At 51.6% G+C, this 15,157-nt stretch overlaps 1 protein-coding gene across 3 annotated transcripts in view; it reads left to right on the top strand.

Annotated features, from left to right (window-relative positions):
* The window catches only part of LOC115191638 (neuronal acetylcholine receptor subunit beta-2), a 25,333-nt gene extending 10,627 nt beyond the window's left edge, over nucleotides 1-14,706 (top strand). For 2 of the 3 annotated variants that reach the window (XM_029749438.1, XM_029749437.1), the window contains 6 exons: nucleotides 6,598-6,707; nucleotides 7,417-7,552; nucleotides 8,562-8,952; nucleotides 11,063-11,562; nucleotides 11,841-11,986; nucleotides 13,830-14,706. In XM_029749438.1, the coding sequence (XP_029605298.1) occupies nucleotides 6,598-6,707; nucleotides 7,417-7,552; nucleotides 8,562-8,952; nucleotides 11,063-11,562; nucleotides 11,841-11,986; nucleotides 13,830-13,845 (1,299 nt within the window). In that variant the 3' untranslated portion in view covers nucleotides 13,846-14,706. The remainder of the gene's footprint in view (nucleotides 1-6,597; nucleotides 6,708-7,416; nucleotides 7,553-8,561; nucleotides 8,953-11,062; nucleotides 11,563-11,840; nucleotides 11,987-13,829) is intronic. The other variant, XR_003877741.1, reaches the window with a different exon arrangement.
* The last annotated feature ends 451 nt before the right edge of the window (nucleotides 14,707-15,157 follow it).

The following is a 15,157-nucleotide window of genomic DNA, read 5'->3' as shown; positions in this document are numbered from 1 at the left end:
AGAGGTACAGAACTTCGTGTTTATTTTGAACAAAAAAAACTAACACGATCAACGCCAACACAAACGGCGTGGGTAAATTGCCAAGTGCCCAAAACAGGTGCACAACATGCAATTAATAACAAGTAATAAATCGCCAGCACATCCAACGATAAAATACAACCTGACGTAAAATAATCCCGCACAACACTGGGCGGGCTAACCAGGCTTAAATAACCAAAATCAAAAACCCAAATGAGGGACAGGTGCAAACAATAAGACATACCAAACGAAAAGGAAAAAAGGATCAGCGGCGGCTAGTAGGTCGGTGACGACGACCGACGAGCGAGCCCCGAGCAGGCAGGGGAGCCACCTTCGATGGGATTCGTGACAGTACCTCCTCCTGACGCGCGGCTCCCGCAGCGCGCCGCCACCGACCTCGAGGGCGACCCGGAGGACGAGGTGCAGGGCGATCCCCATGAAGGCGGTGGAACTCCTCAGTAGTGGGGGGTCCAAAATGTCCCTCCTGGGTACCCAGCACCTCTCCTCCGCGCCGTACCCCTCCAGTCGACGAGGTACTGTAGGCCCCCCCCCCCGAAGTCTGGAGTCCAGAATGGTGCGTATCCTATACGCCGGGGACCCCCCAATGTCCAGCGGGGGGGGAGGAACCTCCACACCTCACCTTCCTGCATGGGACCAGCCACCACCGGCCTGAGGAGAGACACATGAAACGAGGGGTTAATACGGTAGTAAGATGGAAGTTGTAATCGGTAACACACCCGTTTATCCTCCTCAGGATTTAAACGGCCCTACACACTGCGGGCCCAGCTTCCGGCAGGGCAAGCGGAGGGGCAGGTTCTAGCCGAGAGCCAGACTCGATCCCTGGTGCAAAACACAGGGGTCTCACTGCGGTGCTGGTCAGCGCGCTTCTTTTGCCGTCCACTCGCCTTTGTGAGTGCGTCCTTGACGGCTCTCCAGGTGGTCCTTCGAGCGCTGCACCAATCCTCCACCGCAGGAGCCTCGGTCTGGTCTGGTGCCATGGAGCCAGGACGGCTGGTAGCCCAACACGCACTGGAACGGTGACATGTTGGTAGATGAGTGCGTAGAGAATTTTGGGCTATTTCTGCCCATGGCACGTATCTAGCCATTCTCTGGGCCGGTCCTGGCAATAGTCCTTAGAAACCTACCCACCTCTTGGTTCACCCTCTCCACCTGCCCATTACTCTCGGGGTGAAAACCCGAGGTCAGGCTGACCGAGACCCCAAACGTTCCATGAACGCCCTCCAAACTCTGGACGTGAACTGGGGACCCGATCAGAAACGATGTCCTCGGGCACCCCGTAGTGCCGGAAGACATGGGTAAACAGTGCCTCCGCAGTCTGCAGAGCCGTAGGGAGACGGGGCAAGGGATGAGACGACAGGATTCGAGAAACCGATCCACAACGACCAGGATGGGTGTCCCCTGAGATACGGGAAGGTCAGGGAGGAAGTCCACTGACAAGTGTGACCACGGCCGCTGTGGAACGGGGAGGGGGTGTAATTTCCCTCTAGGCAGGTGTCGAGGAGCCTTGCTCTGAGCGCACACCGAGCAGGAGGAAACATAGAACCGCACGTCCTTACCCAAGGTGGGCCACCAGTACTTTCCCTCAGGTTCCGCACGTCCTATCAATCCCAGGGTGACCCGAAGAGGGGAGATTATGGGCCATCGAATCAATCGATCACGGAGACCAAGCGGTACGTACTGAACACCTGCCGGACCTGCGATGGTGCAGGTTCCGACCGTAACGCCCCGCTCGATCTCCGCGTCCAGCTCCCATACCACCGGAGCTACCAAACCGACGCCGGAAGAAGGGAGCCGGATCGATGGCCCTCTCTCGGTGTCATATAGGCGGGACAGTGCGTCGGCCTTCGTGTTCTGTGAACCTGGCCGATAAGAGATCGTGAACCGGAAACGGGTAAAGAACATGGCCCACCTGGCCTGACGCGGATTCAGTCTCCTAGCTGCCCGGATGTACTCGAGATTACGGTGGTCAGTCCAGATGAGGAAAGGGTGCCTAGCCCCCTCAAGCCAATGTTCCACACCTTCAGAGCCTTGACCACAGCTAACAACTCCCTGTCCCCACGTCATAGTTCTGCTCCGCCGGCCCAGCTTCCTAGAAAAGAAAGCGCAAGGGCGGAGTTTGGGTGGCGTGCCCGAGCGCTGTGATAGCATGGCCCCCACCCAGTCTCGGACGCGTCCACCTCCACTATGAATGCCAAAGAGGGATCGGATGAGCCAGCATGGAGCAACGGTAAACAGCCCTTCAGGCGACTGAACGCTCTGTTCGCTCTGTTGACCAGCGCAAGCGCGCCGGACCCCCCTTCAGCAGTGAGGTAATGGGAAGCCGCAACTTGACCAAAGCCCGGATAAACCTCCGGTAGTAATTGGCAAACCCTAAAAACCGCTGCACCTCCTTTACCGTGGTCGGAGTCGGCCAATTACGCACGGCTTAATGCGGTCATCCTCCATCACCACCCCCGAGGTGGAAATGCGATACCCCAGGAAGGAAACGGCTCGTTTGAAAAACTCACATTTCTCAGCCTTGACGTACAGGTCATTCTCCAGCAGTCGCCCAAGCACCTTGCGCACCAGGGAGACATGCGCGGCGCGGGTGGCGGAATAAATCAGGATGTCGTCAAATAACACACCACCCCCTGCCGTGCAGGTCCCTGAGAATCTCGTCAACAAAGGATTGAAAGACGGCTGGAGCATTCTTTAACCGTACGGCATGACGAGGTACTCATAGTGGCCCGATGTGGTACTGAATGCGGTTTCCACTCGTCTCCTCCCCGGATACGCACCAGATTGTAAGCGCTCCTGAGGTCCAGTTTCGTGAAAAAACGCGCGCCGTGAAATGATTCCACCGCCGTAGCGATGAGAGGTAGCGGGTAACTGAACCCTACTGTGATGGAATTTAGACCTATAATCAAGCACGGGTGAAACCTCCATCCTTTTTCTTCACGAAAAAGAAACTCGAGGAGACGGGTGACCATGGAGGGCCGTATATACCCCTGTCTCAGAGATTGCCGTGACATATGTCTCCATAGCCAAACGTCTCCCCTGTGACAATGGGTACACATGATCCTGGGAAGTGCAGCGTTTTACCTGGAGATTTATCACGCAATCCCCTCGTCGATGAGGTGGTAAGCGGGGTCGCCCTCTTTTTACAGAAGGCGATAGCCAAATCGGCATATTCTGAGGGAATGCGCACTGTGGAAAACCTGGTCTGGACTCTCCACGTCGTCGCACCGATGGAAAACTCCTTACACACTGCCTGAGCACTCCTCGACCACCCTCTGAGAACCCCTGCTCCACGAAATATTGGGATTGTGATTGGCCAGCCAGGGAATCCCCAGCACCACTGGAAACGCAGGAGAATCAATGAGGAAGAGACTAATCCGTTCCCCTGATCCCCCGCGTTACCATGTCCCAGTGGCACCGTGGCCTCCTGACCAGTCCTGACCTAATGGTCGGCTATCTAAGGAGTGCACGGGGAAAGGTTGGTCAACGATACCAGGGGAATCCCTAGCCTTAATGCGAGCCCACGATCCATAAAGTTTCCAGCTGCGCCTGAATCGACTAGCCTTATGCTGGAAAGAGGGAGAAAACAAGGGGAAAGTTACTAAAACGAACATGTGACCAACAGGGGGCTCTGGGTGAGGTTGGTGCTTACTCACCTGAGATGGACGAGGAGTGCTCCGCCTGCCACGATTCCCAGAGGAGCTCCCCCAGCACCGGTCGGTAGTGTGTCCTATCCGACCACACTGGGGACAAGGGGAGCCTCCTCCTCCGGTCCCCTGGACGCTGCCCCTCTAGCTCCATAGGTATGGGAGCTGGAGGACCTGGAGGTGGAACAACAGGGCCCCGTCTGGACGCCCGCGCGCAGCAGCAGATTGTCAAGACGATGGACATGTCGATCAGTTCATCAAGTGACAGGGTAGTGTCCCGACAGGCTAGCTCATGGCGGACGTCCTCCCGGAGGCTACACCTATAGTGGTCCATCAGGGCCCTGTCGTTCCACCCCGCTCCAGCAGCCAAGGTCCGGAACTCCAGAGCAAAGTCCTGTGCGCTCCTCGTCTCCTGACGCAGGTGGAACAGCCGTTCACCCGCCGCCCGGCCTTCAGCTGGGTGGTCGAACACGGCCGGAAACGGCGGGTGAACTCGGGGTAATGATCCCTTGCCGAGTCTGGGCCATACACACTGCGTTGGCCCACTTCAGGGCACGTCCCGTTAAGCAGGAGACGAGGACGTAGCTTCTTCTCCCGAGGGAGCTGGATGAACGGTAGCCAGGTACAAATCCAACTGTAGCAGGAATCCCTGGCACCCAGCCGCCGCTCCATCGTACTCCCTGGGGAGAGCCAGGCGTAGGGCTCCGGATCCGGACGTCGGTGGAGGGGTAGATGGTGGAGGGGGATTGGGTGCTGGGGATGCGGTAGGGAGGCCACTCCTCTCCCATCGGTCCATCCTTTCCATCATCTGCTCCATCGCTGAGCCGATTCGGTGGAGGATGGTGGTATGGTGAAGGACCCGTTCCTCCATCGATGGGAGAGGAGGGGAGGCTGCTCCTGCTGACTCCATAGCAGGTGCGGGATTCTGTCAGAGTGTTGCTAGGAGTGGTGGTAGGAGTCAGGCGCAGAAAGCAGAGGTACAGAACTTCGTGTTTATTTTGAACAAAAAAAACTAACACGATCAACGCCAACACAAACGGCGTGGGTAAATTGCCAAGTGCCCAAAACAGGTGCACAGCATGCAATTAATAACAAGTAATAAATCGCCAGCACATCCAACGATAAAATACAACCTGACGTAAATAATCCCGCACAACACTGGGCGGGCTAACCAGGCTTAAATAACCAAAATCAAAAACCCAAATGAGGGACAGGTGCAAACAATAAGACATACCAAACATAAAGGAAAAAAGGATCAGCGGCGGCTAGTAGGTCGGTGACGACGACCGCCGAGCGCCGCCCGAGCAGGCAGGGGAGCCACCTTCGATGGGATTCGTGACATTAACGCCAACCTGTTCCTGGAGTGCTACCGTCCTTTAGGAGAGTAAAGCAACAGGAGGGTATCTCTCCAGGAACTGAGTTGTAGTTAAAACCTACAAGACAGTAGCTCTCCAGGAACTGAGTTGGACTGAACCTACAGGACAGTAGCTCTCCAGGAACTGAGTTGGACTGAACCTACAGGACAGTAGCTCTCCAGGAACTGAGTTGGACTGAACCTACAGGACAGTAGCTCTCCAGAAACTGAGTTGGACTGAACCTACAGGACAGTAGCTCTCCAGGAACTGAGTTGGACTGAACCTACAGGACAGTAGCTCTCCAGGAACTGAGTTGGACTGAACCTACAGGAGGGTATCTCTCCAGGAACTGAGTTGGACTGAACCTACAGGACAGTAGCTCTCCAGGAACTGAGTTGGACTGAACCTACAGGACAGTAGCTCTCCAGGAACTGAGTTGGACTGAACCTACAGGACAGTAGCTCTCCAGGAACTGAGTTGGACTGAACCTACAGGACAGTAGCTCTCCAGGAACTGAGTTGGACTGAACCTACAGGACAGTAGCTCTCCAGGAACTGAGTTGGACTGAACCTACAGGACAGTAGCTCTCCAGGAACTGAGTTGGACTGAACCTACAGGACAGTAGCTCTCCAGGAACTGAGTTGGACTGAACCTACAGGACAGTAGCTCTCCTTAGAACTGAGTTGGACTGAACCTACAGGACAGTAGCTCTCCTTAGAACTGAGTTGGACTGAACCTACAGGACAGTAGCTCTCCAGGAACTGAGTTGGACTGTACCTACAGGACAGTATCTCTCCTTAGAACTGAGTTGGACTGAACCTACAGGACAGTAGCTCTCCAGGAACTGAGTTGGACTCAACCTACAGGACAGTAGCTCTTCTTAGAACTGAGTTAGACTGAACCTACAGGACAGTAGCTCTCCAGGAACAGGGTAGGAGTTAAAACCTACAGGACAGTAGCTCTCCTTAGAACTGAGTTGGAGTTAAAACCTACAGGACAGTAGCTCTCCTTAGAACTGAGTTGGAGTTAAAACCTACAGGACTGTAGCTCTCCTTAGAACTGAGTTGGACTGAACCTACAGGACAGTAGCTCTCCTTAGAACTGAGTTAGACTGAACCTACAGGACAGTAGCTCTCCTTAGAACTGAGTTGGACTGAACCTACAGGACAGTAGCTCTCCTTAGAACTGAGTTAGACTGAACCTACAGGACTGTAGCTCTCCTTAGAACTGAGTTGGACTGAACCTACAGGACAGTAGCTCTCCTTAGAACTGAGTTAGACTGAACCTACAGGACAGTAGCTCTCCAGGAACTGAGTTGGACTGAACCTACAGGAGGGTATCTCTCCAGGAACAGAGTTGGACTGAACCTACAGGAGGGTATCTCTCCAGGAACAGAGTTGGAGAGCCCTGATATATAGGGACTAGGATGCTATTTGGGATGTTCATATTGTAATCACCACATATTATACCATTGTACATTATCTCAGTGTTTGAAATGTTGAGCTGTGTGTGTTTCTGGGTGGTGTAGTTTATGGGTCCCTGTCTGTCTCTGTCTCCAGGAGTGGAATGACTACAGACTGAGATGGGACCCAGAGAAATACGAAGGCATCAAAAAACTACGAATTCCATCTCAACACATTTGGCTTCCTGATATTGTTCTCTACAACAAGTATGTAACGCAGGTGCAGTGTGTGTGTGTATTTATGAAATTGAATCCTATTCACATGTACGATACATTTATAGATGTCAATGTATTACTGTATTGTTGCAGACGTGTGTGTGTGTGTGTGTGTGCCTTTCAGCATGTCTGTTTGTGTGTGTGTGTGCCTTTCAGCGTGTGTGTGTGTGTGTGTGTGTGTGTGTGCCTTTCAGCGTGTGTGTGTGTGTGTGTGCCTTTCAGCATGTGTGTGTGTGTCTGTTTGTGTCTGTGTCCCTTTCAGCATGTGTTTCTGTGTGTGTGCGCTCATGTTCCTTTCTTTCAGCATGTGTGTGTGTGTGTGTACCTTTGTTCATGTGTGTATCCGTGTGTGTATAAGTCCCTCATCCTGGTAGAGGCATTCTGACATTCTCTCTGTTCCAGAACACTCATGCGGAAAATCCACAGCTAAAATAAGGTTTATGTTTCTACGGTGATTTTTAATTGAAATTTAGTGCAGAAATAATGGTCCTGATGTGTCCTCAAGTACCAGGCTGTTAACGAGGGGGAGGGATTAACGAGGAGCAGTTAATTAATGTGGAATAATCACACCTTGTTATCACACCAGTCTGTACATACTATCTATCTGTTAGCGGTTCCACCTTTACTCAACCCTGCAGTGTGTGTGTGTGTGTGTGTGTGTGTGTGTGTAACATTGATGTGGACTCTCTCGTCCCTGCAGTGCGGACGGGGTGTACGAGGTCTCCTTCTATTGCAACGCCGTGGTGTCCAACACAGGAGACATCTTCTGGCTCCCGCCTGCCATCTACAAGTCAGCCTGCGCCATCGAGGTCCAGCACTTCCCCTTCGACCAGCAGGTGGCTGTTGGCGTTGTTGTAATGTGGTTGTTGTTGATGCTGTCTTTGATCTGTGCTTCTGGAGGCTCTTACAGAAGGCTGGACCAATGAGAGACAGCTAACTGTCCTTTTGATCTGTGCTTCTGGAGGCTGTTACAGAAGGCTGGACCAATGAGAGACAGCTAACTGTCCTTTTGATCTGTGCTTCTGGGGGCTGTTACAGAAGGCTGGACCAATGAGAGACAGCTAACTGTCCTTTTGATCTGTGCTTCTGGGGGCTGTTACAGAAGGCTGGACCAATGAGAGACAGCTAACTGTCCTTTTGATCTGTGCTTCTGGGGGCTGTTACAGAAGGCTGGACCAATGAGAGACAGCTAACTGTCCTTTTGATCTGTGCTTCTGGGGGCTGTTACAGAAGGCTGGACCAATGAGAGACAGCTAACTGTCCTTTTGATCTGTGCTTCTGGGGGCTGTTACAGAAGGCTGGACCAATGAGAGACAGTAACTGTCCTTTTGATCTGTGCTTCTGGGGGCTGTTACAGAAGGCTGGACCAATGAGAGACAGCTAACTGTCCTTTTGATCTGTGCTTCTGGGGGCTGTTACAGAAGGCTGGACCAATGAGAGACAGCTAAATGTCCTTTTGATCTGTGCTTCTGGGGGCTGTTACAGAAGGCTGGACCAATGAGAGACAGTTAACTGTCCTTTTGATCTGTGCTTCTGGGGGCTGTTACAGAAGGCTGGACCAATGAGAGACAGCTAACTCTCCTTTTGAGAAATATGACTTAAAATTGTCATGGTATAATTGACTCGACAACAACAACCAATATACAAATTCAGTGTTCTTAATCAAACAGAAAAGTTACATGTAGCTGTTTATCAAAGTTAGCTGGCTACTTTAACACTCCTGTTTACTGGAATATCCCACTGGTCTGACTGATGCTGTCTGGCTGATGCTGTCTGACTGATGCTGTCTGACTGATGCTGTCTGGTTGTCTGATGTCACTGATGTTGTCTGACCTATTCATCTAGAACTGCACACTCAAGTTCCGCTCGTGGACCTACGACCACACCGAAGTCGACCTCATCCTCACCAGCGACTTCGCCAGCCGGGACGACTTCACGCCGAGCGGCGAGTGGGACATCGTGTCGCTGCCCGCCCGCAAGAACGAAGACCCTGACGACATCACTTACCTGGACATCACCTACGACTTTGTCATCAAGAGGAAGCCTCTGTTCTACACCATCAACCTGATTATCCCCTGTGTCCTCATCACCTCTCTGGCCATCCTGGTCTTCTACCTGCCCTCTGACTGTGGGGAGAAGATGACCCTGTGTATCTCTGTCCTGCTGGCCCTCACTGTCTTCCTGCTGCTCATCTCTAAGATAGTACCGCCCACCTCTCTGGCTGTGCCTCTCATAGGTAGGTAGAACTGTCCACCTCTCTGGCTGTGCCTCTCATAGGTAGGTAGAACCGCCCACCTCTCTGGCTGTGTCTCTCATAGGTAGGTAGAACCCTCCATCTCTCTGGCTGTGTCTCTCATAGGTAGGTAGAACCGTCCACCTCTCTGGCTGTGCCTCATAGGTAGGTAGAACCGTCCACTCTCTGGCTGTGTCTCTCATAGGTAGGTAGAACCGTCCATCTCTCTGGCTGTGTCTCTCATAGGTAGGTAGAACCGCCATCTCTCTGGCTGTGCCTCTCATAGGTAGGTAGAACCGTCCACCTCTCTGGCTGTGCCTCATAGGTAGGTAGAACCGTCCATCTCTGGCTGTGTCTCTCATAGGTAGGTAGAACCCTCCACTCTCTGGCTGTGTCTCTCATAGGTAGGTAGAACCGTCCATCTCTCTGGCTGTGTCCTCATAGGTAGGTAGAACCGTCCACCTCTCGGCTGTGCCTCTCATAGGTAGGTAGAACCGTCCATCTCTCTGGCTGTGCTCTCATAGGTAGGTAGAACCGTCCATCTCTCTGGCTGTGCCTCTCATAGGTAGGTAGAACCGCCCATCTCTCTGGCTGTGCCTCTCATAGGTAGGTAGAACCGTCCTCTCTGGCTGTGCCTCTCATAGGTAGGTAGAACCGTCCATCTCTCTGGCTGTGTCTCTCATAGGTAGGTAGAACCGTCCACCTCTCTGGCTGTGTCTCTCATAGGTAGGTAGAACTGTCCATCTCTCTGGCTGTGTCTCTCATAGGTAGGTAGAACCGTCCACCTCTCTGGCTGTGCCTCTCATAGGTAGGTAGAACCGTCCATCTCTCTGGCTGTGTCTCTCATAGGTAGGTAGAACCGTCCACCTCTCTGGCTGTGTCTCTCATAGGTAGGTAGAACCGTCCATCTCTCTGGCTGTGCCTCTCATAGGTAGGTAGAACCGTCCATCTCTCTGGCTGTGTCTCTCATAGGTAGGTAGAACCGTCCATCTCTCTGGCTGTGTCTCTCATAGGTAGGTAGAACCGTCCATCTCTCTGGCTGTGTCCTCATAGGTAGGTAGAACCGCCATCTCTGGCTGTGTCTCTCATAGGTAGGTAGAACCGTCCATCTCTCTGGCTGTGTCTCATAGGTAGGTAGAACCGTCCACCTCTCTGGCTGTGCTCTCATAGGTAGGTAGAACCGTCCATCTCTCTGGCTGTGTCTCTCATAGGTAGGTAGAACCGCCATCTCTCTGGCTGTGTCTCTCATAGGTAGGTAGAACCGTCCATCTCTCTGGCTGTGCCTCTCATAGGTAGGTAGAACCGTCCACCTCTCTGGCTGTGTCTCTCATAGGTAGGTAGAACCGTCCATCTCTCTGGCTGTGCCTCTCATAGGTAGGTAGAACCGTCCATCTCTCTGGCTGTGTCTCTCATAGGTAGGTAGAACCGTCCATCTCTCTGGCTGTGCCTCTCATAGGTAGGTAGAACCGTCCACTCTCTGGCTGTGCCTCATAGGTAGGTAGAACCCTCCATCTCTCTGGCTGTGTCTCTCATAGGTAGGTAGAACCGTCCATCTCTCTGGCTGTGCTCTCATAGGTAGGTAGAACCGTCCATCCTCTGGCTGTGTCTCTCATAGGTAGGTAGAACCGTCCATCTCTCTGGCTGTGTCTCTCATAGGTAGGTAGAACCGTCCATCTCTCTGGCTGTGCCTCTCATAGGTAGGTAGAACCGCCCATCTCTCTGGCTGTGCCTCTCATAGGTAGGTAGAACCGTCCATCTCTCTGGCTGTGCCTCTCATAGGTAGGTAGAACCGTCCATCTCTCTGGCTGTGCCTCTCATAGGTAGGTAGAACCGTCCACCTCTGGCTGTGCCTCATAGGTAGGTAGAACCGTCCATCTCTCTGGCTGTGCCTCTCATAGGTAGGTAGAACCGCCATCTCTCTGGCTGTGCCTCTCATAGGTAGGTAGACGTAGTTTGTTGGTTTGTTCTGGTAAATTATTTCTATACATTTTAAGTGTTGTTAGTACTGCATTTTTTTTATTCCATATGGGTAATTCTTCCTGTGTGTGTGTGTGTGTGTGTGTGTGTGTGTGTGTGTGTGTGTGTGTGTGTGTAAATTTACCAACCTCTCCAGGTAAATACCTGATGTTCACTATGGTGTTGGTGACCTTCTCCATCGTGACCAGTGTGTGTGTCCTCAACGTTCACCACCGCTCCCCGTCCACCCACCGCATGCCCGACTGGGTCAAACGCCTCTTCCTGCTTCGCCTCCCCGCCTTCCTCCTCATGAGACGCCCCGGGAACAGTAACGTCCGGGAAAAACTTAAACGGAAGCAGGCCACTGCCGCTGCCGGGAACACCACCTCCGGGAACCCTGGGAATTCCCGAGGCGGGGCGAAAAAGCGGTATTCCGACATCAAGCTGGGAGGAATCCAGACGGACTCTGACTCGTTCTATGTGAAGGAGGATTCGGCCCGGAAGTTTGGCTGGAAGGTGGGAGACGTGTCGGGGGACGGTGGTATTCCGGAGATCAGGCGTCGCGTGGCGGTCCAGTGGGACGCTGACCTGGAGGAGGCGGTGGATGGAGTGAGGTATATCGCTGAACACATGAAGACGGAGGATGGAGATGAAGGGGTGAGGAGGAGGAGAATGGAATCTGTTCAAATGATTTGTGTAGATTTGTAATTGGCATATACATTTTTTACAGTCACACAATCTCTCTCTCCCTCCCTCTCTCTTTTTCTCCTGCTGTCTCTCTCTCCACCCTCCCACCTCTCTCCCTCTCCCTCTCTCTCTCCCTCTCTCTCTCCCTCCCCTCTCTCTCCCTCTCCCCCTTTCTCTCCCTCTCCCCCTCTCCCCCCTCTCTCTCCCTTCCCCCCTCTCTCTCCCTCTATCTCCCTCCCCCCCTGTAGATCATAGAGGACTGGAAGTACGTAGCGATGGTAATTGACCGTCTGTTCCTGTGGATCTTTATCCTGGTGTGTGTGGTGGGAACCCTGGGTCTCTTCATGCAGCCCCTCTTCCAGAGCTACAACACTCCTACTGCAGACAGCAACGAGTGAGTCATACACACACACACACACACACACACAGTTACAACACTCCTACTGCAGACAGCAACGAGTGAGTCACACACACACACACACACACACACACACACACACACACACACACAGTTACAACACTCCTACTGCAGACAGCAACGAGTGAGTCATACACACACACACACACACACAGTTACAACACTCCTACTGCAGACAGCAACGAGTGAGTCACCACACACACACCACACACACACACACACACACACACACACACACAGTTACAACACTCCTACTGCAGACAGCAACGAGTGAGTCATACACACACACACACACACACACACACACAGTTACAACACTCCTACTGCAGACAGCAACGAGTGAGTCACACACACACACACACACACACACACACACAGTTACAACACTCCTACTGCAGACAGCAACGAGTGAGTCATACACACACACCACACACACAGTTACAACACTCCTACTGCAGACAGCAACGAGTGAGTCACACACACACACACACACACACACACACACACAGTTACAACACTCCTACTGCAGACAGCAACGAGTGAGTCACACACACACACACACACACACACACAGTTACAACACTCCTACTGCAGACAGCAACGAGTGAGTCACACACACACACACACACACACACACACACACACAGTTACAACACTCCTACTGCAGACAGCAACGAGTGAGTCATACACACACACACACACACACACACACACAGTTACAACACTCCTACTGCAGACAGCAACGAGTGAGTCACACACCACACCACCACACACACACACACACAGCTACAACACTCCTACTGCAGACAGCAACGAGTGAGTCATACACACACACACACACACACAGTTACAACACTCCTACTGCAGACAGCAACGAGTGAGTCACACACACACACCACACCACACACACACACACACACACACACCCACACACACACACACACACAGTTACAACACTCCTACTGCAGACAGCAACGAGTGAGTCATACACACACACACACACACACACACAGTTACAACACTCCTACTGCAGACAGCAACGAGTGAGTCACACACACACACACACACACCACACCACACACACCACACACTACACACACACACCGTTACAACCACGACTCCTACTGCAGACAGCCAACGGTGAGATCACCCACACACACCACATCACACACACAGTTACAACCACTCACATACCTTGCATGACAGTCAACGAGTGCAGCTCCACACACACACACACACACACACACACCACACACACAACACAAACACACACACACACACACACACTACACACCACAGAGGCTACAAACACTCCTACTGCAGGACAGCAACGAGTGAGTCACAACACACACACACACACACCACACACACACACCACCACACCACACACACACTCACAGCAGTTTACAATACTCCCTATGCAGAACAGCAACGGAGTGAGTCTCACACAACACACACACAACACATACACATCACAGTTACAACACTCCTACTGCAGACAGCAACGAGTGAGTCACACACACACCACCACACACACACACACACACACACATAGAGCTACACACTCCTACTGCAGATCAGCAACGAGTGAGTCACACACACACACCACACACACACACACTCACTCACACATACACACAGAGCTACAACACTCCTACTGCAGACAGCAACGAGTGAGTCACACACACACACACACGAAGACATGGTCAAATAAACAGATGAAATACACATAAATCCAATAACATGGCTAAAACTCAACTCTCTTCTATATTCCCGTATCATTGTAATATTTCTACATGTTTTATTTCTCCTCTCTCAGGTATGGTGATTTCTGAGAGCCCCTGGGAGTGGGCGTTGGAGAGGGAAACCCCGTAGCAGCTAAACGGATCGCTGTCCTACGAACTCTGGAGCAACCTGTGCCAAAGCCAGCACCGTCAGTAGTACTTCTACCCTGGTCAGTAGCTCATCAAGCATTAGAAGACATTGTAGAGGTACTATACGGTCTACTGTGAGCATTATGCTGGATCTCTCTCTCTCTAACTCTCTCTGGGCTCTCCACTCTTCAAGACACGCTAGATCTCAACTACCAACAGGACACATTCAGGTTCTCTTCTCTTCCTTCTCGTGTACTATTCATGGACAGGGTCTCTCTTTCCTTTGTTTGTTCGCTCTCTCTCTCTCTTTCTGTCTCTCTTTTTTTCTTTCTTTCTTTCTGTCTCTCTCTCTCTTGTTCTCTCTCTTCTTTTGAGGAAGATTTCACTTGGACGCACTTTGAACTGTGTTCTCCTCTTTAAGAGAGTGTACAGTAGTTCTAATTGCATTGTCTTATGTTTGGAAAATGTGGGTTCTCTCTCTCTCTCTCTCTCTCTCTCTCTCTCTCTCAAGCCATAACACTTGCAGTAGCCTATCAAAAGGATAGGCCTAAGACTCTACACTTAAAGCTAAAGGAAGGAAACTCATTTGAAGGACTGACACATGTCATTGTGAAGAGACTTGTTATTAAAAGACGGTTTGGTTTTTAAAAGACTGATGATCACGCCGCTTCCCTAGTTCCACACAACACACACTCTGCTTATTATGTTTAAATACCAACTGTATGTTAAACCTGTCAGTCTGCTACTGTACTTCCCACATATCTGACCACATGGCTGAGTCCAAAATGGCACCTTATTCCCTATACAGTGCACTACTTTTGACCAGAGCCCTATGGATCCTGGTCAAAAGGAGTGCACTATCTAGGGAATAGGGTGCGGTTTTGGATGTAGCCCATGTGTCCAGGATTTAGCTGGGACGTCACTTTGTATCTGGCCTTAATAATAGATGAATACAGATAATGACGATAGACTAATTATTATAAAAGGAATAATACAAGGATTTTAACACCAGGATATTGTTGATTCCAAATCAATATGAAATCTGGAGAAAAACAACAAGAGCAACATGGGCTCCTTTGTATTATGTCAATAAAATGCCTCTAAAAAACACCTTTGTCTGTTTCATCATGATGTGTTGTGAGAGCACGGGGGAAACACTAGGACTGCGGTCCCAACTGGCACCCTGTGGGCCCTGGTCAAAGAAGTGCACTACGTAGGGAATAGGGTGCCTTTTGGGACGCTGACTAGAGCTACAGAGGAGCGGTGGAAAGAG

Source organism: Salmo trutta, chromosome 4 (assembly GCF_901001165.1).
Source record: "Salmo trutta chromosome 4, fSalTru1.1, whole genome shotgun sequence".
Classification (NCBI taxonomy): Eukaryota; Metazoa; Chordata; class Actinopteri; order Salmoniformes; family Salmonidae; genus Salmo; species Salmo trutta.
This window is presented reverse-complemented; position numbering and strand designations above follow the sequence as displayed.